The 26,207-nt window shown below is 40.2% G+C and overlaps 1 protein-coding gene across 2 annotated transcripts in view; it reads right to left on the bottom strand.

The window, feature by feature from the left end:
• The window catches only part of sltm (SAFB-like, transcription modulator), a 48,830-nt gene that overhangs the window by 11,608 nt on the left and 11,015 nt on the right, over nucleotides 1–26,207 (bottom strand). Inside the window, exons 3-14 of one of the 2 annotated variants that reach the window (XM_068017902.1) lie at nucleotides 23,914–23,978; nucleotides 17,914–18,102; nucleotides 15,126–15,185; nucleotides 13,057–13,093; nucleotides 11,141–11,612; nucleotides 10,401–10,447; nucleotides 9,684–9,814; nucleotides 9,426–9,575; nucleotides 5,272–5,387; nucleotides 2,291–2,466; nucleotides 1,982–2,076; nucleotides 1,243–1,397 (exon numbers count right to left, since the gene is read on the bottom strand). In XM_068017902.1, the coding sequence (XP_067874003.1) occupies nucleotides 1,243–1,397; nucleotides 1,982–2,076; nucleotides 2,291–2,466; nucleotides 5,272–5,387; nucleotides 9,426–9,575; nucleotides 9,684–9,814; nucleotides 10,401–10,447; nucleotides 11,141–11,612; nucleotides 13,057–13,093; nucleotides 15,126–15,185; nucleotides 17,914–18,102; nucleotides 23,914–23,978 (1,693 nt within the window). The remainder of the gene's footprint in view (nucleotides 1–1,242; nucleotides 1,398–1,981; nucleotides 2,077–2,290; nucleotides 2,467–5,271; nucleotides 5,388–9,425; nucleotides 9,576–9,683; nucleotides 9,815–10,400; nucleotides 10,448–11,140; nucleotides 11,613–13,056; nucleotides 13,094–15,125; nucleotides 15,186–17,913; nucleotides 18,103–23,913; nucleotides 23,979–26,207) is intronic. The other variant, XM_068017903.1, reaches the window with a different exon arrangement.

The raw sequence follows: 26,207 nt of genomic DNA on the forward strand, positions 1-26,207 counted from the left end.
GGTGTACAAATGCAATGTGCTAGCATAGAGTAGCCTGGTAATTACTTATGTGCTATTGGTAAGAATTTAAAATCAGCTTTTTTGAATTCTATACAACAAAAAAACCTTGCATTATGAGAGGTTTCAGTGCAAAAATAGGGGAAGAACAGAAGAAAATGCAAAGGCACCAGTGTGGCCATCCCTCAAACTCAAATCCAACCAAAATTATGACTTGCATTTATAGAGCACCTTTCATGACCTCAGGACGTCCAAAAATACTTTTACAGCCAATGAAGTATCTTTTGGCATGTAGTCACTATTGTAATTTATGAAACAAAGTAGCTAATTTGCACACAGCAAGGTTCCACAAACTTCTTCCGAGATACATTCATGGAATCTTTAACTTCCCTGTGAGAAGGCAGGTGAGTCCCGGTACAATACCTCATCCGAAAGATGGCACCACAATCAGTACAGCACTCCCTTAGTACTGCACTAGAATTTGAAAAAACAATTTGTTTATGCGACGTGAGCATTGCTGGCAAGGCCAGCATTTATTGTTCACCCCTAATTTCCCTAAAGCCACCTTTTTGGACCGCTGCAGTCCATACGTTGTAAGTACACCTATAGTACTGTGAGGGAGCAAGTTCCAGCATTCTGACCTGGTGACAGTGAAGGAACAGCAACATAGATCTAAGTCAGTATGGTGTGTGACATGGAACAGAATTCACAGGTGGTGGTGCTCCCATGCATCTGCTGCCCTTGTCCTTTTAGGTTGAGGTCACGGGTTTGGAAGGTGCTGCTGAAGGTGGCTTGGCAAGTTGCTGCCATGCATCTTGTAGATGGTACACACTGCTGTCACTGTGCACAGGGGATGGAGGGAGTGAATGTTTAGTGGTGGGATGCCAATCAATCAAGCGAGCTGCTTTGTTCTGAATGGTGTCTAGCTTCAGTGTTTTTGGAGCAACACTCCTCCAGGCAAGTGGAGTGTATTCCAGTATTCCAACACACTCCTGATTTATGCCTTGCAGTTGATGGATAGGCTTTGAACAGAATGTCAGCCTGGATTTTGTGCTTAAGTCACAGGAAGGGGCTTGAATGCCCCAACCTTCCAACTTAAGAGTGTACTACCACTGAACCATGGCTGACAAATATTGAGATTACTCAAATTATCTCATATGAATACACAGTCCAAATAGATGCAAGTGCACAGCATTAAAAAGTTTCTTCTACCTTCCATCCCAAGAGTTGGAAAGTTCCACTTACCTTCTTAATTCTATCGCACGTCGTATGCGTTCCAATCGAATTAAGCGCTCGCGAATCTTCTGCTGCTTTATTTTTTCAAATGGCAGAATATCCTTTCTGTGTCTGGAGTTTGGTTTAGATGGAATATGTTTTTCTCTACTTCTTGAACTGGAACCCTGTAAGTATTAGTAAAGAAAAGAAATTTCCTAATCAGCTTCAAATATTTTGGCACGATTTTCTTTGTATTACATCCTCCTGTTCCCATATCAGGTCAATGTAGATATCCACACCACTTTGTAATGCTGCTCTTTTGGCAGCATATCCCAGAGAAACAAGAATTTTTTTCTTGGCATTGGCAGTATACCTCACTTCCACATACTGAAGCATCTGACAGCTTGGCCAAATTACTAAAACAGCCAAGGTTAGGATTCAAGTGTCTTCCAGCTTATTGCACTTTCCAAATGCTGGACGATCCAGTTGTTCCAAATAGCTTTTTCAAGAGCAACCTTGAAAAATCACATCTTCACACTTCTACAGAAAATTTAGAATTCAGTTGTTTGTCATTTGATTGGCTAGTATTTAAACACTACACTTGTAACTCTGGAGGCTTGGACTCATCAGTATTAAAAAATATAGGGAGATATGCAGGAGAAAGGGCACGTACATGGACAAATCCTACACAACTCTAACTAGGGTAGAATGAATGGAACAAAGTAGATTAGCATTTTACACTTGCAATCCTTTTCCCATAAATATTCACCTGCCCAGTCTTGCCTTTCTTTGCAGCTTTCACACTAACAACAGGTTCACCTTTAGTCTTGTCAATAACCACCATCCGATGAGGACTCTTGACACCTGCGAAATCAAACAATTCATAGAATATTAATGGAATTATACAGGTAATCAATTACTTAAATATTTTTCCAAGAGCAACTCCCTATTGAAATTCATTGCAACTTAACAGGGTCGCATAAAAACTTGCGTACAACTAGGTTTGTACCCTATTAGAACCTTCATCCAAAATTCACTTTATAAAAGACATTTTCTGCCACAAATAAAAGATACATACTCCTTCGCCTCTTTTCATCCACTTTTTTGGAATGGTCATGACTACTACTCGTTGCACTCTCCTTCTCATCCTTTTTATGTTCTGGTTTCTTTGTGGAGCTTGACCCATCCTTACTTTCTTTTCTCTCTCCAGGTTTTTCAATTTTCTTATCCTCTTTTTTGGAAGAAACTTGTGTCCTTTATATTTAGGATGAGAGAATTTAAACACCTAACATTAATAGGCCGGTTTATAATTACAGAACTTTGTAAAATAGTGCACAAGTATTTTCTGTTTTATAATTATGTTACTGGAGTTCCCATGGCATTGCTAATGGCAAGTTAGAAGTTACTGTAAAAAAATTGAGATGAATGTGGTGAGACAATTATCTAAGTGTAGTTAAATGTTTTGATTGACAAACACCACAGTGAATTTGTGTGTGCATAAACCAGTCAGTTGATGAATGTTTTCTAAGACAGCAATGGAGTTGGGAGACACAACACGGGCGGGGAGGAGGAGGAAAGAAATATAAATTGCTCCACAGTTACTGTCTGGTAGCCAGATTTAAACTACAAATTTGTCAGTTGACATAACAAAATTTAATTGGAATAGCAATTTATATTGGTAAATGTTGATTTAAAACTGTGACCATGATTGCGACAGTGGTTTGTGAACTGGAAGCATGCAAGGTTTGCAAAACTTATTTTCAATCATGTGAAAACTGGGCCAATACAATTCTAAACTGAACTCTTAAAATGCTACTAGGTTACGGGATAGTTGATCCCAAAACAAATCTCATCACCTGCACAACCTAACTATCCTTTTTAAATAAAAGCAAAATACTGCAGATGCTGGAAATCTGAAATTAAAACAAGAAATGCTGGAAATACTCAACAGGTCTGGCAGCATCTGTGGAGAAAGAAGCAGAGTTAACGTTTCAGGTCAGTGACCCTTCTTCAGAACTAGAAAATATTAGAAATGTAAAAGGTTATAAGCAAGTAAAGCAGGGGTGGGGCAAGAGATAACAAAGGATAAGGTGTAGTTAGGACAAGGTCACAGAATAGCTGACCAGAAGGTCATGGAGCAAAGGCAAACAATATGTTAATAGTGTGTTGAAAGACAAAGCATTAGTACAGATAGGGTGTTAACAGACTGAAAATTGAACAGCCGCAAGTACAAACATGAAAAAAAAACAAGTGGGTAAGCAAACTGAACAAACTAAGATGAAATAAAATAAACACAAAAAAATATATTAAAAAAGGAAAAAGAAAAAAACTGAAAAAAGTAAAATGGAGCCCGTCATGCTCTGAAATTATTGAACTCAATGTTCAGTCCGGCAGGCTGTAGTGTGCCTAATCGGTAAATGAGATGCTGTTCCTCGAGCTTGCGTTGATGTTCACTAGAACATTGCAGCAATCCTAGGACAGAGATGTGAGCACGAGAGCAGGGGGGAGTGTTGAAATGGCAAGCAACCAGAAGCTCGGGGTCCTGTTTGCGGACTGAGCGGAGGTGTTCCGCAAAGCAATCACCCAATCTGCGTTTGGTCTCCCCAATGTACAGCAGACCACATTGTGAGCAACGAATACAGTATACTAAATTGAAAGAAGTGCAAGTAAATCGATGCTTCACCTGAAACGAGAGTTTGGGGCCAGGGATAGTGAGGAGAGAGGAGGTAAATGGGGAGGTATTACACCTCCTGCGATTGCAGGGGAAGGTGCCGTGGGAAGGGGATGAGATGGTGGGGGTAATGAAGGAGTGGACCAGGGTGTCACGGAGGGAACAATCCCTTCGGAATGCTGACAGGGGAAGGGAGGGGAAGATGCGTTTGGTAGTGGCATCACGCTGGAGGTGGCGGAAATGGCGGAGGATGATCCTTTGGATATGGAGGCTGATGGGGTGGAAAGTGAGGACAAGGGGAACCCAGTCGCGGTTCTGGGAGGGGAAGGGGTGAGGGTAGAGGTGCGGGAAATGGGCTGGACACGGTTGAGGGCCCTGTCAACCACAGTGGGGGGAGGGGGGCGGAATCCTCAGTTGAGGAAAAAGGAAAACATATCAGAAGCAGTGTCATGGAAGGTAGCATCATCAGAGCAGATGCGTCGGAGACGGAGAAACTGGGAGAATGGAATGGAGTCCTTACAGGAGGCAGGATGTGAAGAAGTGTAGTCCAGGTAGCTGTGGAGCTCCTTTCAATAGATAGTGTGTGTGGCGGAGGCAGATTCAAATCAACGCTTTCAAAAGAGAACTGATTATCTTGAGAAAAAATTTGTAGGGCTCTGAGGAAATTGTGGGGGGAGTGAGACTAGGTGAGTTGCTTTTGCAGAGAGCCGGTATGGACACGATGGCCAAATGGCCTCCTTCTGTGCTGTAACCATTCTATGATTCTAAGATACCTGCGATTCACTAAATAAAAGAACTGTTTTCACAATTCATAGCAAGACAAAAGACAAAATTACCTACAGCCATCTTATTTGGGGGAAAAAAAGACTAAACTTTAAAAGTAATCAAACTGTATTACTGAGATTACTAATATTTATCTGCATATCTTTTGCACGTTTTAGTTATCTCTGTTGCCTGAATAACTACCAACCTAGCTGATCTCAGCTGGCAGATCAATAATCATAATTGGCCTGAGGACCAGAGTTAAAAAGGAGGAAGAAGCAATCAGGAATGCTGCCCACGACTGCTAACCAGCAACCCCTACTGAATTGTGCATGTTTTGGCAGAATCAGGCCTGACTTGGATGTCCCACTGTTTAGTAACTTGGTGACATCACTGTTCCAACTCACATATGAAGTACATCATGTGGGTGAGATTTTGGAAGGCAATCGGCACCCGTTGAACTGTATCCAAATGAAGCATCAACACCTTCAAGAGCGGACATGGGAGAAAAATGCTGGGATGTGGAAAGCGAAAAATGGGGAGGGAAGAAAGTTCGTTGGAAAAAGAAATAAGTTCAAAGCAGCCTTCTTTTCATATTTCTAGACCATTAGCCACCATTTACTTACTTGCTACTTGATCTTCCACTTGTCGAACTCTTTTTATCACTGCCAGTTCTGCTTGAACCCGTCTTCCCAGTTCCATCTTTTGTTGTGGATTCTTTTTTAAAAGGATCATTTTTAACCTAAACAGACACAAGACCAAAAGAAAAAGCTTTTCAGGAGTAATGGCCAAATTGGTTGTTTCCATTCTAAAAATTAGACCCAATCCTTAGATGTGACAATGCCCTTTCCCAGAAAACTAAATAAAAAACACAACTACGTGACTGGCAGCCTCTCGGATTAGTACACTGGTATTCTCATTTTGAGCATCAACATTCCTTGACTTGAGAGTAAACATTTTCAAAATAGCTATGTATCTATAATACATTATAAAAATATTGTGCCTGTAGGCACTTCCTATAAAATTCCTCCATTATAAATTCTAACCATCACATTTATAATGGAAATTGCTCATGTAAACTTGCCAAGCTGCAAATACATCATGCCCAGTTGTGGCACTGCAAACCACCACAACTGGCAGGAGGGTATAATTACAACATGACAAGTTTATTAGAGTTTTTGAGGATGTAAAAAGTAGGGTAGATAAAGGGGAACCAGTAGATGTAGTATGCCTGGATTTTCAAAAGACAGTCGATAAGGTGCCACATAAAAGATTAATAGGTAAGATAAGGGTTCACGGTGTTGGAGGTAATCGATTAGCGTGGATAGAGGATTGGTTAACAGACAGCAAGCAGAGAGAGTGGCATAAATAAGGCATTTTCAAGTTGGCAGGTAGTGAATAGTGGGGTGCAGCAAGGATCAGTGCTGGGGCCTCAGCTATTCACATGCTTATATTAACGACTTGCATGAAGCGACAGAGCAATGTATCTAAGTTTGCTGATGATACAAAGCTCGGTGGAAAGGTAAGCTGCAGGGAGGACATAGAGAGGCTGCAAAGAGATATAGATAGGTTAAGTAAGTGGGCAACAAGATGGCAAATAGAGTATAATGTGGGGAAGTGTGAATTTGTTCACTTTGGTCATAAAAATAGAAAAGCAGAATATTTTTCAAAAGGTGTGAAACTGTTAAGTCTTAATGTTCAGAGACTTGGGGGGTACTCGTACAAGGAATGCACAAAGCTAACATGCAGGTACAGCAGGCTATTAGGAAGGCAAATGGCATGTTGACCTTTATTGGAGTACGGGATTAAAGAAGTCTTACTAAGATTGTACAGGGCTTTGGTGAGACTGCACCTGGAAAACTTTGTGCAGTTTTGGTCTCCACATTTAAGAAAGGATATACTTGCACTGGAGGTAGTGCAGCTAAGATTTACTAAATTGGTCCCTGGGATGAGGGGGTTGTCCTATGATGAGAGGCTGAGTAAATTGGGCCTATATTTCTGGAGTTAAGAATGAGAGGCAATCTAATTGAGACGTACAAGATTCTGAAAGGGCTTGATGCGCTAGAAGCTGAGAGTTTGTTTCCACTGGTCAGGGAACCTAGAAGGTGGGGACACAGTCTCAGGATAAGAACAAAGAACAAAGAAAATTACAGCACAGGAACAGGCCCTTCGGCCCTCCAAGCCTGCGCCGATCCAGATCCTCTATCTAAACATGACGCCTATTTTCTAAGGGTCTGTATCTCTTTGCTTCCTGCCCATTCATGTATCTGTCTAGATACATTTCAAAAGACGCTATCGTGCCCGCGTCTACCACCTCTGCTGGCAACGCGTTCCAGGCACCCACCACCCTCTGCGTAAAGAACTTTCCACGCATATCCCCCCTAAACTTTTCCCCTCTCACTTTGAACTCGTGACCCCTAGCAATTGAATCCCCCACTCTGGGAAAAAGCTTCTTGCTATCCACCCTGTCTATACCTCTCATGATTTTGTACACAGCCAATCATTCAGGACTGAGATGAGGAGAAATTAATACACACAAAGGGTTGCAAATCTTTGGAATTCTCTACCCCAGAGGGTTGTGGATCCTCCATCATCGAATACATTTAAGGCGGGGATAGATATATTTCTGGTCTCGCAGGGTAACAAGGAAGATGGGGAGTGGGCAGGAAAGTGGAATTGAAGCCCAAGATCATCCATGATCGTAGTAAATGGTGCAGCAGGCTCAATGGGCCATATGTCTACTTCTGCTCATACAGGTAGTTTCCATGCTCAATGTGGACAAATGGAAATATAAAGATAAGGATCAAATGTATGACTTCAAATGAGGACGAAATTACATGTGCTCATCCTGCTCCAATTACACCCCAGCCTCTACGCCTGCTGTTTCACCTGAAAACTGCACTTGGTACTAACTCTGTGGAGATTGTCTAATAATTGTATATAAACAAGTCAGTCAATCTCCAGTATACAAGAATCAAACAAAGTGTATTTCAACTGTGTAGCATTTTATCCTTTCATACTATTTATCATAACAGATAAATACAGAGAAATGCCTTTGGTTTGGTAAAAACATGCCACAGTAATATTTAAAAATAATTTGATCTGCAGAACATGCAGTGCTCTAATTTCTTCAGAATATTTGCTGAAATTAATGAGACACCTATTTTCTCTTAAGTTTTTCACCATTTCAAACATGCAGTCTATTCTTATAGCTCCATTTAAAGTACCGGAGTTGCATGCCACCACTGAAATAAGCAGCAGCATTTCAGCACTGGATTTAACTCATTCAGAAAGGACAAAAGGAAGTAGTACTGACTGTTCATTTCCCTCTTTCCTGTTCAATGCAACTAATCCTCCTTGATGCTTCTCCTCTCCCCCAACCCTTGCTATGTATTCCTATGATCTGATGCATGACATTTTCATATAAAGAGATTCAAGAATTATTAGAAGTATGCCCTTGTTCCTCACACTTAACAGAACCATATCCCTATCAAGTAGGTGTTCGTGGATTTTTCTTTTGCTGAGACCACAATTCTAATGGATACAATCATTTGAGTAAAGGACTTCATTTCCCCAATTCCAGCCTTGACTATGGGCGTTAGCAAATTATTCCACTGTGAGGAGCATCACAGACGAGCTTGATGTGGTCTTCACCAGATATTCATACGTGATTCCTAGATCAGGTGACTTTTCTCAATTACACCAACACCAATTACAGTGATGCCACCGCTAGCTACCTTCACAAAATCATTTTTAGTACCAGGAGGTATGGAACCTGAAAGTTTCCTGGTCTGTACAGCTCAATATTGCAACTGAGCAACTGGGAATCTTTCAAACTGGGGTCAACAACAACACTGTGTTGCGCATTTACTTCAGAATAGCTTATCAGTAACCCTATGAGTCTTAATGCAGAAAAAAGGGGGTGCAGGCAAAACTGTTTAAAGATAATAAACTGAATATAAAAACCCTCTCACCCACTATGAACTCTGAGGCATAGCTCATTTAGAACATTCTAGTAGTTTTGTGAATCCAATTGTTAAATATTTATAAATCCAGAGACTTGTACACATCAATATAGACTAATGAGCATCACTATAAATTATATCACAAGCAAACTGGTTCAGAGATAAACGTACACACTTAAAAAACAGAATAACGTCTGTCTTGCTTTATATATTTTACCACAGCTGATCCCTGGTTGTATACTGATGCAGATTAAAAGTTTTTAAAAAAAACACTCTAAAAGATTGTCCACTAAGTTGCATCAGACTGCTTACAACAGTTTAAAATACACTTCTGCAGTAAGATATCAACTCATCATTCCATTTAATAACTTATTTGACTTACTACTAGGCCCTACTGAAACTGTCTTCTCTCTTATCCCTAGTTTTGTACATTATCTACATCAATGCCTCCTGCTACAGTTTTTGTTATTCCCTTTCTATTAGCATCCTCTACTGACTCCATTCCAAATAGCCCATCAGTTCAAACATTTGAGTGTGTGTGCTGAAGTCAAATGTTTTTAAGTATTTATCGTGCCTTTTACAGTAATAAAACACTAGAATGGACTGTGCACAATCAGGAAAAGGTGCTCAGCTTTATAATTAGAAACTTCAGTAATGACTGGTAATTTTTTAAATTAAAGCCTGTCCATATTAATTTCAAATTTATTGGTACTTTGGAAGGACATGCTGATGTAACCTCTCATTCTGCTTGTAAAAATGTGGCATTATCACCTACTCACTTAATCCTAGGCAACATGAACATTATAAATAGTTACTTTTTCAACAGAAATCTGCTGTCCATGTAGCTCAGTGCGATGAAGGTGGGAAATACACCGAGACACTTCTGCACTTGAAGACATAGTTACAAATCCATAACATCGAGCACCAGGACTGCGTGCATTGGTTACTACTTTCGCACTCAGAACCTAAGACAAAATGCATACAATATACATCATGAGTGTGCATTAATATGACTTAAAAACTTTAATATACATTTCACAATTCATAGTAGAACACAAAAAACTAACACATACCTTGCCATATTTACTGAACAGGTTCTTCAGATCAGCTGCTTTAGTATTTGAAGACAAGCCACTAATCCACAGGTTCTTGGATGAACTGCTAGTGCTGCCACTGCTACTCCCAGTACTGCTATTAACACCGCCTAGGGTACGGATGAAAAATAAAACCACTGCCATCAATCATTTCACTAAATTATTTGAATATATTCAGAGTGCCAATCTCACAATGTATTTTTGAAACCTGTGAACTGCAGATTACATTCACCCATCACCCGTGCTCAATGATCTACATTGGCTCCGGTCAGCAATACCTTGATTTTTGAAATCTCATTTTTTCAAATCCCTCATTCCCTCACCTCTCCCTATCTCTGTAATCTTCTCCAGGCCTACAACCCTCTGAGATCTCTGCACTCCTCTGATTCTGGCCTCTTGAGTATCCCTGATTTTCTTTGCTTCGCCACTGGCAGCTGTGCCTTCAGCTGCCGAGACACTAAGCTCTGAGAATCCCTCCCTGAGCTTCTTGACCAAGATTTTGGTCACCTGTCTTACTATCTATGTGGTTCTGTCAGATTGTGTTTGATAACCTCTCCTGTGTTATACAATGTTTAAGTTGCTATATAAATGCAAGTTGTATATAACACTGTATCATGAAATTTCCAACATTTGAAACAAATTGTCAAGTTACATTTACAACATATTCTGAAGGGTCATGGGTAAGTCTGGTCTTACCTTTTTCATCTTTAGAAGCAGTCTTATCTTTCGATTCCTTACTTGAACTATGAACATAAAACAATGTTAGAAAAAAAGCAAATCCAAATATTCAAATAAGTAGAACCAATTTTTCAAAGTACTACTAGACATATTTATGAACACAAAACAATGCATTTTTCCCCCTAAAAACCACAAAAATTAAAAGATATCACGAAATTAAAAAATTATAAAAGGATCTCTAGCCACAAAAGGTACCAAAAGCCAACGTGGCCTATATTTGAACAGAATAGTTCCAAAATCGACTCTTGCATTGACTTTCCAAAGCTGAATGAAGATCTAGATTTGTGCCAATTCTATTCAGTGAGCAAATCACAATCTTCCCCAGTAATCAGGAGTGGTTGCTTTGATTCCATACGTGAGAATTCTCCTTACTTGATTGTGAATATTTCACATGGATGTGTTGATTGTTCAGGATCAACACAAGGGTTTTTTTTAAAATCTTGTAAATTTTCAACAAAAAAAACCTCAAAAAAGTGAATAGCTGTGAGCAAAGGAAAAAAATTACATATCAAAAAATGCAAGCAAAGTCAGTCTTGCATCTGGGTTTTTTTTTAAAAAGCAACATGTTAAATCTCTTAAAAAGAATTGTAACATACATTGGCTTGTTAGGTCTCAGATTAAGAACCATGATTACTCACAAATGAAGACCAATCTTACTGTTGGTATTCAGTATCATAAATTGACATAGAAAAACAAACCTCTTTGCTTGATTGGATGCCCCAGAAGATGAGGGGCCTTTCTTTGAAGAATCTTTCTCTTTATCTCCAGCTTCAGCTTTTCTGGACCCTTCTCTGGTTTCCTTCTTTGTTGACTCTGCTTTTGTCCCCTCCTCTTTTCTTCCTTCCTTATGGTTTTTCTCTTTCTTACCGTCATTTTTGACTTCTCCCTTCACATCCTCCTGGGACTGGGACTCCTTTTCAGCTTTGGTTTTATTCTCACATTCTGGAGTTTTCAGGGTTTTACCTGTTTCCAAGAGATCATCACCATCGAAGTCCAATGTAATGGCATCTTCTGCTTGAATTGTGACTGAAATATTATCGTCATCCACTTGTTTCAAAGATGCATTGGGTTCAGTTTCATCTTGAAACGTTTGTTCAGCTTCTGTAAGGCCTTGCTCTGAAGGTAGAGATTTAGACACTTCACGAGAATCGTCATCTATATCATCTACATCTGAGGGATTTAACAGGAATAAACATGGCAAAATACAGGTTTAAATGTCAAAACTTTTACCTAGAAGGTGACCTTATCATTGATATTAAAAAGAAATACAATTTACCTAAATTAAAAGAAGGTTAGAAAACTATAAGGTGCAAGTGAATCTGAATTCCTCAGTGACAAAGTTGTTATGTGCAATACCTTTAATACAAAGTCTTCAGTGGCAATACAAACAGCCTGAGGTGTTATTCTTTGTTGCACGAATCCCAATGGCAATCTTTCTACATAATGGAATCTGTCTTTTTCCAGCCAAGGTCTGTTTTTATTTGTATTCATCGCTTCAACAAAGTTCAATTGTCCACCAAGGTCCTCTGATTTGAGCATCTCAAATTTCTGGTAAAATCCATCTGATGATACGGTCCATGCAAGTCATGTTCTCCACTGTATTCATCCAGATTGTGAAGGGTTTTAACCATCTTCAAAATAATTCCATACTCTTATGTACCACATCTCAGAATCCACCCATTCATCTTCTTATCACATATTATGGAGAACAGGTACCAAACTGCTCAGGATGAAAGTCTTCGGCAAAACCAACATCTCTTTTCATGTACTGTCTAAATCAAACAGCAGTAACGGTCTTCAACAGTACATCTTTCCCCCGCAAAGTTACATCTACATTGTGTTCAGTCCTCCACAGTTTCAAAGCAAAGCAGAGCAATGTTCGTAGGGATTGCCTTCATTTATGTTGTTTCATTGTACCAGCTGTGTATACTATAAAAATCAGAATCTCTACCCTTCAGATTCTAGCCTACCAATTTTAGTAGTGCAAGTAAAGGAAATGCACATCACAATCAACAGAAAGAATCATGCATTTTCGCAAGTGTGGAAACAGATCAGAATTATAGAATTAAAGGTCAATTTCATAAAAGTAAAATTCATATTCTGAAAAAAATGCTCCAGTAGCAATCTACCAAAAAATACACAAAATAATCCACAGTTCTCCCATTTGTTTAAGGGAGCTCTATTAACTTGACATTGTTTTATAAGTCACTACAAAAGGAGGATGTACAGACTTTTACTTCTATGAGGAAAAATAAACTGTTTCATTCAGGACATAAAATTAGGCAGATATAAATAAGGCATTTGGTAGTTTAGTGGAAAAAAATCATTACCACTCGATTTGTGTTGTGCATATTCATACATGCACTACAGTAACTGGCAAGTCTACTCATTGCACCTTTTTACAAGTCACATTTGGAGTTGTAAAAAATCTCCACAGTAAATAAACTTTCCCCAAAACAGGAGGTCTTAATTCTATTTTATGTTACATCTAGTGCCTTGTAATGGCTTTCCAACCTTCATCTACTTCTAACAAAATCAAAATATAGTGCAAGTTACAAAAGTACACTGAAGGGAAGATACAAACTTTGCAAAGGCAGTGACAACCTTTACATACCTTTTTCATTCTCATCCTCTTCTGCTTCCTGAAATATCTGTTTAAGACATTTTAAAAAAATGCATATCTTGAATTTAACAACTTTTCACATTTAGACAAATACAATTAAGATGAAACCCAACTTTCAGAGTGCTCCAATATACTGAATGAATGTTGCATTAGATTTAAAACAAAACACAATTTGGAACTCAGAATGAAGCCCTTCTGACTCTAACAGCAATAAATCAGAATACTTAACTGAAGGTGGTAGAAGAGAAAATTGGTAAATGCTATGCAAATCTGGAGTTTCAAGTTTGAATCGGTCAGATTTGATCTCGAGTGCAACAACAGGGTAGTAACAGGTCATGGGTGAAAGTACAGTTCTAAAAAGTTATTGAACCACTTGGAAGGGAAAATGAAGCTGGAAATATGAGATCGTTTAAAGAGGTCAGTTTTGATCTGGTAAGTCCCGAATTCAGAATCAAAAACAGGTACCAACTGACTAATAAGACCTCTGACTACTACCACATAGTTCAATTGGGAAATGCAAAGCTTATAATGTGCAATTCAGTAATACAGACCAGGAATGTCTCAGGTTTTGACATCCAGTTTTTAAGTGAGTGAGCTGAACTCTTGTTAGAGCAACAGGGTTGGGGAGGGAGAATGGGGGGAGGAAAAAAAAAAGAGTGTGGGCAGGTGGAAGAAAAATCTTACTAACACTGCCTTGACAAATACATTAAAGCCAAATCAGGCAATAGTATTAGAGCACATTCAGTGCCAATGCAAGCATTTCCCAAGCATGAACAGCACTACTAACCAGGGGTAGGGAGAGAATTCTAACCAATGAAAAGATACTTCTTTACGCACAAATTATTTTGAAGTTTACTGCCATGCAAGAAACCACCTATCAACTGGATTTGCAAGACAAGGGTTTTTAAAAAAAAGTTTCTTGTCCAAGCCTTGTCCTTTAAAAAAAAAAATTATAGAATTCAGAATGACTAAAGATAATGTACAATTAATTTTCTACAAATATTTCAAAACTGAACAGACTTGTGCATAGCAGAACAGTTTTTTTTTAGAACCAACAAATATTACATTAAACCACATGTTAGAAGTACAGGTCTAAAATACCTAAAACAAGTGTCCAAGACCAAATGAAGACATGTAATTGCACAACTCCAGAAACGATGCCAAAAACATATTTAACATTTAAACTCCTGCTATATATGCCAGATCGATTAAAAATTTAGGTTTACTTTTGTAAGTTTAAACTGAGAAAATTGCACAACAGTGCAATTCTACTAACAGTGAAATTTTTTTAAAAATTGTTCACGATGCATAAGTTCATCCCCCATGGCTCAACAAGACTATCCAGTGGATGAGGAAGATGCGTCAAGCTAGTCAATCTCTGCCAGGGAAATACAAGTGGAAGGATCTGCCAAGGTTCCCATTCTTGATCACTATCCAATGAACCTTGCTAGAATTAAATGTGTCTGACTGCTCAAGCAAAACCTACATGCAGAACAACAGTATCCTGTTCAACTCCTAATAAATCTTCAAACCCCACATCCTATCCATCAAGATTACTTACTACCACTTCCATTATCATTGCAGTGCTCTGTATTTACCGCACTGTCACTAAAACCTCTATTCATCCTTTCGTATCTCCACCAGCCTCCTCATTGGCCTCCATCCAAAAGTAAACCACCACCACATCCAGTCCTGCACAGGTAATGCTCAATCACCTTGATCTTCACTGACATCTTCAGGCCCCCACCCCACCCCACCCCATGCCCCAAAACACTGAATTGAATCCCATAATAGTGGTTTACAAATGTGTCCGGTGCTTTATCCTAGCCTACTTCTGTAATGTTTAGTCGCATGTCCCAGTCCACACCATCCAGTCATTCGTCATTAGCATGCTACACATCTCCCTTGTCCACCATTGGTAGTTGAGCCCATTTGGGTGAGATATAAAATAATACCCAGGAACTGTACTCTCAGCAAGAAGTCAACACTGTCAGGAGGATGAAAGGAGAAAATTCGTGGAAAGGACAGATAAAAAACCCAAGCCAAATTGAAATGTTTACCTCTTCAGGCAAAAGGACATCCACTTCTTCAAGAACAAGCTCTTCATTTTCTTCCTCTGCCTGAATAAATAATGTAAACCACAATTCATATTTCAAACTGCTCAAAGCATTTCATACTCAGATTATAAAAATCTTTTTTAAAATCTTCAGACTGCAGTCCACTCTTACAATCTTAGCAGCAACGAGCACTAGTATTTAACAAAATGGTACTACAGATTGATACAATATGACCCATTTGAACCATAAGCCAAGGAGAAAGTTCCAACAGTCCACCTCAAGTTACTTCACAGCAGTTAGATGTTATTGATGTTTGCCATATCATCTGTGCAGCTATTCCACTTTCCTTGTTCAAGCAACAAGCATACTAAATAAAATAAACTGAACAGTCTGTTGTAGAGTAGCCTGAATCTCAAAATGCCCTTTTGATTTTCCAATTTGAGCAGCATTACAGGTGGAAATAATTTTACTCAACTATTAATGGTAAAACTGAAGCAGTTATTAAATCCAACTTGTCAGAAGTCATGTAAATATTATCAATTTTAATTCTTTAATTCTACGATACTGCTCAAAATTAAGGCTGTACACTTGATACCTGACAAGTCAAAGGTAGCATTTAACTCATGGTCTTTCAATATAATTAGGTGCACTTACTGTGAAATGCCTGCAGATCAAGCTTTGAATGTATGGAAACACAGGAACAGAAGTAGGCTGTTCAGTCCCTCAAGTCTGTTTTGCCATTCTATTAGATCATGGTTTACCTGTACCTAGTCTCCAATTATCTGTCTTCACTCCTTATCCCTCAATTCTTCCATCTAACAAAAATCCATGCGATCTCTATATTAAACATTTCAATTAATCCATTATCCTTTCTTTAAGGGAAGAGAATTCCAAATTTCCACTATCCTTAATTCACAAGACAGCTTCATGATTTCACTCCTTAAATGGCCAAGCTGTAATTTTAAAATGATGCTCTTTATTCTGGATTCCCCATCAGAGGAAAGAGCTTCACTGTATCTACTCTATTGAATCCCTTTTATAATTTTAAACACCTCCATTAGATCACCCTTCAACCTTCTGTACTCAAGGAAATACAAACCAAGTTGTTGCAACCTGTCCTCCTAACTTAACAGTTTAAATCCTGCTATAATTCTAGTGGATCTGCACTATATCACGTCCAAGGATAACATCTTTTCGAGGGTCAGTGTCCAAAACTGATGCAGTATTCAAGATGGGGTCCAACAGAGGCTGCATATAACTGAAGCATCACTTCCTCATTTATATTCCAACTCTCTTGAGATAAAGGACAGAAATTTCATTAGTCTTCTTAATTACTAAAAACTAGTGCACAGGTATGAAAAGTATGCAAAAAGTACCCCTTTGCTTCTTCACAGCTCCTCGTCTCTCACCATTAGGAAAATATTCCAACTTGTCCTTGTCTGATACAAAGTGGATAACTTCACTTAGTCTGTTTATGTACTTCTGCAACTTCTTGTTCCATCTACATAACTTATTATGCCTCCTAACATGCGAACTATATTTTTGAACCATATTCCCATTTTCTTTTAATCGTTGTTCATGAGACATGAGCATCGCTGGCAAGGCCAGAATTTATTCCCCAACCCCAAGGGCCCTTGAGAAGGTGGTAGTGAGCTATCTTCTTGAACTGCTGCAGTTCCATATAGTGTAGGTACATCCACAGTACTGACAGGTAGGGAGTTCCAGGATTTTGACCCAGAGATGAAGAAGGAATGATGATAGATTTCCAAGTCAGGATGGTGTGTGACTTGTAGTGGAACAAATGGAGTGGCGTTACCATGCATACCTTGAGTTCTGAAGAAAGGTCACAGACCTGAAACATTAACTCTGCTTCTCTCTCTCTCTCCACAGATGCAGCCAGATCTGCTGAGGATTTCCAGCACTTCTTGTTTTTATCATGTGTTTGCTGCCCTTGTTTTTCTAAGCAGCAGAAGTACTGGATTTGGAAGGTAGCATCAAAGAAGCCTTTGAGAGTTGCTGCAGTGCATCTCGCAGATGATGCACACTGCAGCCAGAGTGCGGTTATCACTGCCAAATTGCTAGAATTGCTCTTTACTATTCTCCTTCTGCAACCTTGTGCTCTCAACTAATTCACACTCAGGACTGATTCTGTCCCTAAAATTAATTTGAAGCTACATGTCAGCTGACTGCCTCTCTGACTTCACATCATCTCAGGCTGTTAGCATAGATCTGCACTGACATAAAGAGAGTACAATCTCAAACTATGAATCATTACATGTACTTTCAATTCCAGAGACACGTTAAGCTGGAGGTTATCGAAAACAAGAGAGTCTATTTTCTGTAGTTGTGACAGTCATTTAAGATACTAACTTGCATCATGCGCCTGCCTTCCTTACTCTGTATATAATCACATGTTTACAATTTATTCATATCAGATACTGAATCTAAAAATCATTTAAAAATAAAAACTCGAGACCTCAGTTTATTGAAGACCCAATGAAAGAGAGATTTCAAATTTAGAATGAGGTGAAGGAACACTTCGTTGTATACTCAGTATTGTAAGAAACCCATTCACATGCATTTACTTGAACATGACTAATGATTTTAGTGATTAGTACATGCTCATAGGCAGGTCAAACTAATGCACTGGAACAAATCCTACAGCATATGGCTATACTTTTCACAGAATATTGTTTCCAAGCAGAAATCCTGTTCTATTCTGGAAATGTTGCATGACTATCAATTGCTGAAATGCTTTCGGTCGTTTTCTGAATGCCAGCTACTTATGTACCTGGTCTTCTGGCTCCCCGACATCCAGAGTTTTAGCACCAGGTTCATCTGCACTCGCAGGCAACTGTCTACTGACTGAATCACCATTTTTATCCATTTCCTTAGTTTCGCTGATCTTTTGCTCCTCTATTCCATCTTGATCACTTGTGTCCTGAGAATCACTCTGGATTGCATCTATATCAGCTTCCATCTGTTACAAGACATTTATTTATACTTCTCAATATCATGCAAAATTTAAGTTGACCTATGCACACTTTAGGCACAATTAGCATATAACGCACATGCATCATTCCCATGCCTTCACACAGCTTCAGTCTTTTGTTTTTTAATCGGAACAGGAATAGGTCATTAAGTCCTCAAGTCTACTCTGCCATTCGATTAGATCATGGCTGATCTGCACCTCAATTCCATTTAGCTGATTTGGCTCTGCCCAACCAAAATCCATTGATCTCAGTCTTGAAAGCTCCAGTTGTCCTAGCATTCATAACTTTTTGGCAGAATGAGTTTCTTATTTCTACTACCCTTGTTTGAAAAAGTGCTTCCTGATTTTTGCCCCTGAATAGCTTAGCTCTAATTTTATCATGCCCCCTACCCAGAGGAAACAGCTTCACCCCATCTACCCTATTAAAACCTTTTAACATTTTAAACACATCAGATTAGCCTTCAACCTTCTACACTCATATGAATCAATATCTCTCCTTTGTATTCTAGCCCCCTTGAGATGAAGGCCAACAGTCCATTAAAGAGTTTGATAGCTCGTCATTGTCTACTAGCTTTTAATGATTTGTGTACTTGGACTCCCAAACCACTTGGCTTCTCTCCAGTTCCTAGTTTCTCCATTTAGAAAATACTTTAATTTATCTTTCTTGGTTTCAATGCAAAAAATCTCATACTTGCCCACATTAAACTCCGTTTGCCATAGTTTTGCTCAATCACTTCATCTGTCTATGCCCTTCTGCAATTTCCTACACTACTTATTGTCCCTCCTAGCTTGTGTACTCTGCAAACTTGGATGACGAAATAGAGAGTCCAAGTCATCACTAAACCTGGTAAAATTTTGAGACCCAGAAAAGGACCCTGGGGAGCATCTCATTCTGCCAGAGTGCCAATACTTTAACCCCACTCTGGTCTCCTACCTCCCTATGAATTTCCAACCCAAGTCAAAAGGCTACCTCCAGTTCTGTGCACTCTCGATGTTTGCTGATAATCTATTGTGTGGAACCTTATTGAATGCCTTCAGGAAGCCCATATAGATAACCATCCATAGATACTCTTAGTCAGAAATGGCTTACTCATAAACCCATGTTGGCTTTCTCTATTCAGCTCATATTTGTTCAAGTGCTCAGTCACTTTATCCCTCATGATAGGTTCCAATAGTTTCCCCAAAACTGACATTAAACGGGCAAGCTTGTAGTTACCTGGTTTCTCTCTCCCAATCGTCTTAAACAATGGAATGACATCAGCAAATTTCCAATCTAGCAACACAATTCCCAAACCAAGCGAGCTTAGAAAGATTACGATGTTTCACCAAGACAAATTTAGTTTTACAGAACTGTTTCTCTTAAAAGTTGGAAGGCTTTTAACTGCATAGTTTAGCAATTCAATACCAGGTCATAAATACAAAATTACGCAGCACAAAAAGTCCCATTTCAACTCTATACAGCCAAAAAGTGCTTTAACTGGATTTAAAAATTTTAAAACATGATTTTAACATTTAATTTTATTTTAAAAATTGAGAAACTATTAAATGTTGGTGTTCATGTTGGATTTGGGAGTCCTTATACAAGAAACAAAGTTAACATGCAGGTACAGCAAGCAAATAGGAAGCCAAATGGTATGTTGGCCTTTAGAATCATAGAAAGTTTAAGGCACAGCAAGAGGCCACTTGGCTTTATTTTTATTTTTCATTTATTTTATTTTTTTTTTAGAGATACAGCACTGAAACAGGCCCTATGGCCCACCGAGTCTGTGCCGACCAACAACCACCCATTTATACCAACCCTACAGTAATCCCATATTCCCTACCACCTACCTACACTAGGGGCAATTTACAACTGCCAATTTACCTATCACCTGCAAGTCTTTGGCTGTGGGAGGAAACCGGAGCACCCAGCGAAAACCCACGCGGTCACAGGGAGAACTTGCAAACTCCGCACAGGCAGTACCCAGAATCGAACCCGGGTCCCTGGAGCTGTGAGGCTGCGGTGCTAACCACTGCGCCGCCCATTATTGCAAGGGAGTTGAAGTACAAAAGTAAGAAGTCTTGCTGCAATTGTACAGGGCTTTGGTGAGAACACACCTGGAGTACTGTGTACAGTTTTGGTCTCCATATCCAAGGGAGGACATACTTGCCTTAGCAGGGGTGCAACAAAGGTTCACAGATTGATTCCTGGGATGAGGGAGTTACTGTATGAGGAGAGAGACTGGAATGGGCCTATACTCCCTGGAATTTAGAATGAGTTGCTCAGATTGAAACACAAGATTTTGAGAGGGCTTGACAGATGTTGAGAGATTGTTTCTCCTGGCTGGTTTCTCTCTCCCAATCTTCTTAAACAACGAAATGACATTTGCAATGTCTGGAACTTGGAGACAAAGTCTCAGGATAAGGGGTTGGCAATTAAGGACTGAGATGAGGAGAAATTTCTTCATCTCAGAGGGTTGTGAATCTTTGGAATTCTCTATCCCTGAGAGCTTTGGATGCTCAGAGTATATTCAAGGTTGGTATCAATAGATTTTTGGACTCAAAGGGAATCAAGGGATATGGGGATTGGACGAGAAAGTGGAGTTGAGGGCAAAGATCAGCCATGATCTTACTGAATGCCGGAGCAGACTCGAGGGGCTGTATGGCCTCCTCCTGATCCTATTTCTTATGTTCTTATGTAATTATAAATCTAAGTCTATATTCAACATTACAATGTTAAAATTAACAATAATTATTGAACAAAAATCTGGTTTTCTCTTCAACCCCAAAATCTCTTTGTGCCGCAACTGCCTCTATGGTTGCCATCAATACGCCCAATCTTAAGCATTTTCCTTTGTCCTGCCTCCTGAAAAAAATATGCTACCATACCACAGTGCTAGCAAGAGCTCGGCAATGTTTGCAAGAAACAAAATTTAAATAGACACAATCCTAGGTTTTTACTTTACAATCAACTGGCTTCACCACACTAAGCCATCCCACTAATCACCTCATCTTTCTCATGATTTGAGTGCATCACAAAGTGACAAAAAGACAGGCAATGATTTCATGTTGTGTTTTTTAAAACTTGGCCTGAAAATTTATAACTACTTTGTAATTAGCCATGAACCTGCAAACTTCCGTCACCAAAAAGCCATTAAACTCTGAAAAACAGCTCCATCTGAAGTACACAATACACTGAGTATTGCAGGGTATAAATATCCTGGCTAACAGCACATATGACTTACCATAAATATCATAGGAGATTTGCCAATACAATTTAAAAAAAAAATAAAAACTGCAGCACACCTGATGAGCTAGAGTAAAGGTAAAAATATATTACTAAGCCATACTAGTCCATGGTGGGCTAATTGATGACAGCCAGGGCAATAGCTGGCTGGTGTTATTCAATTCAGGGCCCAGGAAAGGGGACGGTGTGCAGAATCTGCCAGGTTTTCCAATTCTGCTCTTCCAGTAATCTTCACAAAAAAGTGTACATATATTGATGTTGGACAAAGCAGAATTAGTTTCAGTTTAATGCCCTCCACGGCAAAATAGTACCAAGAATCACTATGCGGATCACACATGAAAGGCAGCAGGCCAAGTTGATAAAGCTGTTAGAAAAAGGCTGCGTTTGCAGATAATGCCACCACTAGGTGGCGCTGCAATGGCACATGCGCAAATGCAGCCTGTGCCACGAAAACATCACAGTCTGCGACATAAGGCAGCTGCCTGGACTAAAGATGGCGCTGCTCAAATAATCACATGATGGCAACCTAAACACATGGCAGCACACAATGGCGGGAGGGGAGGGAGTGAGCGGGGAGGGGAGGGAGCGAGCGGGTCAGCGGTCGGGGGAGGTGAGTGAGCGGGCAGGTGGCGGGGATCTGGAGCGGGCGGGGTGGAGGAGAGCGCACCCGCCACCAGCAAGGTCTTAGGCCATGCTCTCCCCCGCTCCCCAGACCCCCTCTCCCCCCACCCCTGCTCTCTCCCCCCACCCCTGCTCTCTCCCCGCTCCCCAAACCCTCTCTTACCCCCACCCCTGCTCTCTCCCGCTCCCCAAACCCTCTCTTACCCCCACCCCTGCTCTCTCCCCCCACCCCTGCTCTCTCCCCGCTCCCCAAACCCTCTCTTACCCCCACCCCTGCTCTCTCCCGCTCCCCAAACCCTCTCTTACCCCCACCCCTGCTCTCTCCGGTCCAGATCTTCCACCATCTGCCCGCATTACGCGATGACATCATCTGTGCATGCACCAACCAGTCCTGGCACTGCGGAACGCAGCACATGCGCAGAGGGTAGGAACAAATCTGCGCGCAGTCGGATGACGTAAACTGCCGGCTGCGTTGTCAGTAATCACTTTGTAAGGCCGAGTTTGCTGACAACGCAACCACTAGGTGACGCTGCAGTGGCACATGTGCAAATGCCACCTGTGCCACTAAAACGTCACAGTCTGCGACGTAAGGCAGCTACCTGGACTAAAGATGACGCTGCTCAAATAATCACACGAAGACAACCTAAACACATGGCAGGACACAATGGCCAGAGGGAGCAGGCGGGCAGGCTGGGGAGAGAGCGCGGGTGGGCGGATGTGGGGTGAGAGCGAGCGGGGCGGGGAGCGCACCACCAAGCTCTCTCCCTGCGTCCCCCACTCTCTCCCCACATTAGGTGATGACGTCATCCGCGCATGCGCCAACCAGTCCTGGCAATGAGGAACGCAGCGCATGCGCAGAGAGTATGAGCCAATCTGCGCATGTGCGCATTTTGGCACAGTCTGATGACATCAGCTGCCGGCTGCGTTGTCAGTCATCACTTTGTAGAAAAAAAGCCCATGGGGATCATTGGCTTTATACTGTACAAAAGCAAGGAAGGAGTAATTTTTTTTTATAAAACACAGTTCAGCCTCAACTGGAGCATTGTGCCCAATTCTATACACCACACTTTAGGAAAGACGTCAAGGCCTTGGAGAGGGTACAGAAGAGATTTACTAGAATTTTATTAGAGACTTCAGTTATATGGCAAACTTAAGAGAAATTGGGATTATTCTCCATACGGCAGAAGGTTAAAGGGGGATTTAATAAACGTACAAAATTATGAAGGGTTTTGAGAGTAGATAAGGAGAAACTGTTGCTACTGGCAGGAGGGTCGATAATCAGCGAACACTGATATTTGACAAAAGAACTAGAGGGAAGATAAGAATTATTTATCTAGCGAGTTATGATCATCTGGAATGCACTATCTGTAAAGGTGGCAGAAGCAGATTCAACAGTAACTTTCAAAAGAGAATTGGATATATAACTGAAAAGGAAAAACTTCCAAGGCAGTTTGGAAAAAGCCAGAGAGTGTGGGATTAACTGGATAGTTCTTTCAAAGAGCCAACACAGGTATGATGGACTGAATGTCCTCTTTCGTTGCTGTATATTTCTAAGAAGGATGGCCACATATACTGGAAGACTTCCCGAACCTGTGGAACTGCAGCTTGAGAGCCAATGCCTTCAGAATGGGAAAGGAAAAAAAAGAAATCTGAATAAAAGTGTCAGACTTCTCAAATGCTTAGTTTGAGAACCTATAAAAATATAATGTACCCCAGTCACATTTTACACAATAAATTTACATACATTTTACCATGAAATTAAATTACTATAAATCCTTCATCACAAATTCAGCATACCCTCAGATTCTACATTACATGGCATCTTGAAACATCACTACAGGAAACATCCTTTTTAAAAGCAGGCTTAACTGGACATCTGGAAGCCCCCCAATTCTTAATACTTTACATTGTCCTGCTGATCACCACATAAAGGCAGTAAATTTTGTATTTACCTTGCTATTACCATCCTCTTCTGTGCTGACATCACCACCAGCTTCATCAGTATCCTGTTTTTTCCCTTAAAACAAAACAGTACAGTTTAACCTATGCAATCAGCTTAACAGATCACTGTATGCCCCTCTCAAGAAATCCCTTAATAAAATCTATTTGCAACTTTAAAATTACAAAAATCCTCGTAAAAAACATTTTGTCTGTTCTCAACATTCTCTATTACTGATTACTCCAAAGCAATTACTGAACTATTCAATAGCTTTTAGTTCAAGAATATCTTAAGCTTGTGGAATGGCAAAGTATTTCAAAGAAAATTTACTTTAGTTTTGTGATTTTTTTAAAAAAGCCAGGAGTGGAAGTAAATGATTCATTCACACAAAAAATTAGAAAACTTCACAAAGAAAAAAACAACCTATTCTAGATATCACAAGACCATGGAGTCAGGACTTTCATGCATTGCCAGGCAAAGCTGATGTTTGCATAACACCCCTTCCTGTACAATTAGGTAAAACAAACTATTTGCCAGTTTCACCGCTGATAATTATACATTATAGTAAAGGAACAAAGTCACATGAAGCAATTTACCAAGCGAGAAGCAGTCTTCAGAAGACCAGTAACATTGCTTGACACCAAACCAGTTGTGCAGTGCCAAACAAATTCTGATTCCATATCAGACGACACAAAGCTGAGTGGGAGCTGTGAGGAGGATGCAGAGAAGCTCCAGCGTGATTTGGACAGGTCGAGTGAGTGGGCAAATATATGGCAGATGCAATATAATGTGGATAAATGTGAGGTTATTCACTTTGGAGGCAAAAACAGAAAGGCAGATTATCTGAACGGCAATAGATTGGGAAAGGGGGAGGTGCAGTGACACCTGGGTGTCCTTGTACACCAGTCACTGAAAGTAAGCATGCAGGTGCAGCAGGCAGCTAAGAAGGCAAATGGTATGTTGGCCTTCATAGCAAGAGGATTAGAGTACAGGAGCAAGAATGTCTTGCTGCAATAATACAAGGCCTTGATGAGACCACATCTGGAGTAGTGTGTGCAGTTTTGGTCTCCTTATCTGAGGAAGGATGTTCTTGCTATGGAGAGAGTGCAGTGAAGGTTCACCAGACTGATTCCTGGGATGGTATGAAGAGAAATTGGGTCGATTAGGCTTGTGTTCGCTAGAGTTTAGAAGAATGAGAGGGGATCTCATAGAAACCTACTAAATTCTAACAGGACTGGACAGACTAAACGCAGGAAGGATGTTCCCAATGGCAGGGGAGTCCAGAACCAGAGGTCACAGTCCAAGGATAAGGGGTAAGCCATTTAGGACCGAGATGAGGAGTGATTTCTTCACCCAGAACGTGGAATTCTTTACCACAGAAAGCAGTTGAGGCTAAATCATTAAATATATTCAAGAAAGAGTTAGATATAGTTCTTAGGTCTAAAGGGATATGGGGAGAAAGTGGGAACAGGGTACTGAGTTTGGATGATCAGCCATAATCGTATTGAATGGCCAAATGGCCTACTCCTGCTCCTAGTTTTCTATGTTTCTAACATTTTGTCAGCATTCAGGGCTAAGGAGAGAGCAAATGGGAGAACACAATACTGGTAACACAGTCCACCTAATGAGAACCTGTTACTTGCTAGGAATGAGACAGAGAACATACCTTTCAAATTCATTGAGCACTGATTTGTAAACAAGTAGTAGTTGGTTCGGCCACTTATTCAAAATGTCTACTAGATTTAATCTATACAGCAATGTTCGATTGCACATGTCTCTTCACATCTCCAACTGAGCAAAGCCTCTGTTTAAACAGGAAAACACCTGACCCTTTAAATAATGTAGTAGCATTTGTGTCGTGATGAAATCAGGGCACAGCACTGAGTTCTACTTAACCAAAGCATAAAAGAAAACCTCATAATGCAGTTACTTTATAGTGCAATTACTTTGGCCTTGTGGTCAAGAGTAATTGAAAGAGTGGAGGCCGGAGGCACGCTCTGCTCCCCGTGTTCATGTGCTCCCCCTGCTCCCCTAGTGCTTTGTCCATGCTCTGCTCTCCCTGTGCTTCTGCCAAGGATAGACAGACTCTGCAGTGAGAAACAAATTGATCCATCTCACAAATATTTGTTGGATAGATATCACTTTTGTTAAAAGCATTATTAAAACACACTTTGCCTGCAGTACTTTCATATTATATAGCTTTATAATTTAGAGGGGAAGGGTCAGTAATATGAAAAATTTCAATCTTAGTAGTTTGAAAGCCACTGTGCTACACTGATCACGTGCCAGGTCTCAAATTATTCCCAT

The sequence above is a fragment of the Heterodontus francisci genome, chromosome 38 (genome assembly GCF_036365525.1).
Source record: "Heterodontus francisci isolate sHetFra1 chromosome 38, sHetFra1.hap1, whole genome shotgun sequence".
Lineage (NCBI taxonomy): Eukaryota > Metazoa > Chordata > Chondrichthyes > Heterodontiformes > Heterodontidae > Heterodontus > Heterodontus francisci.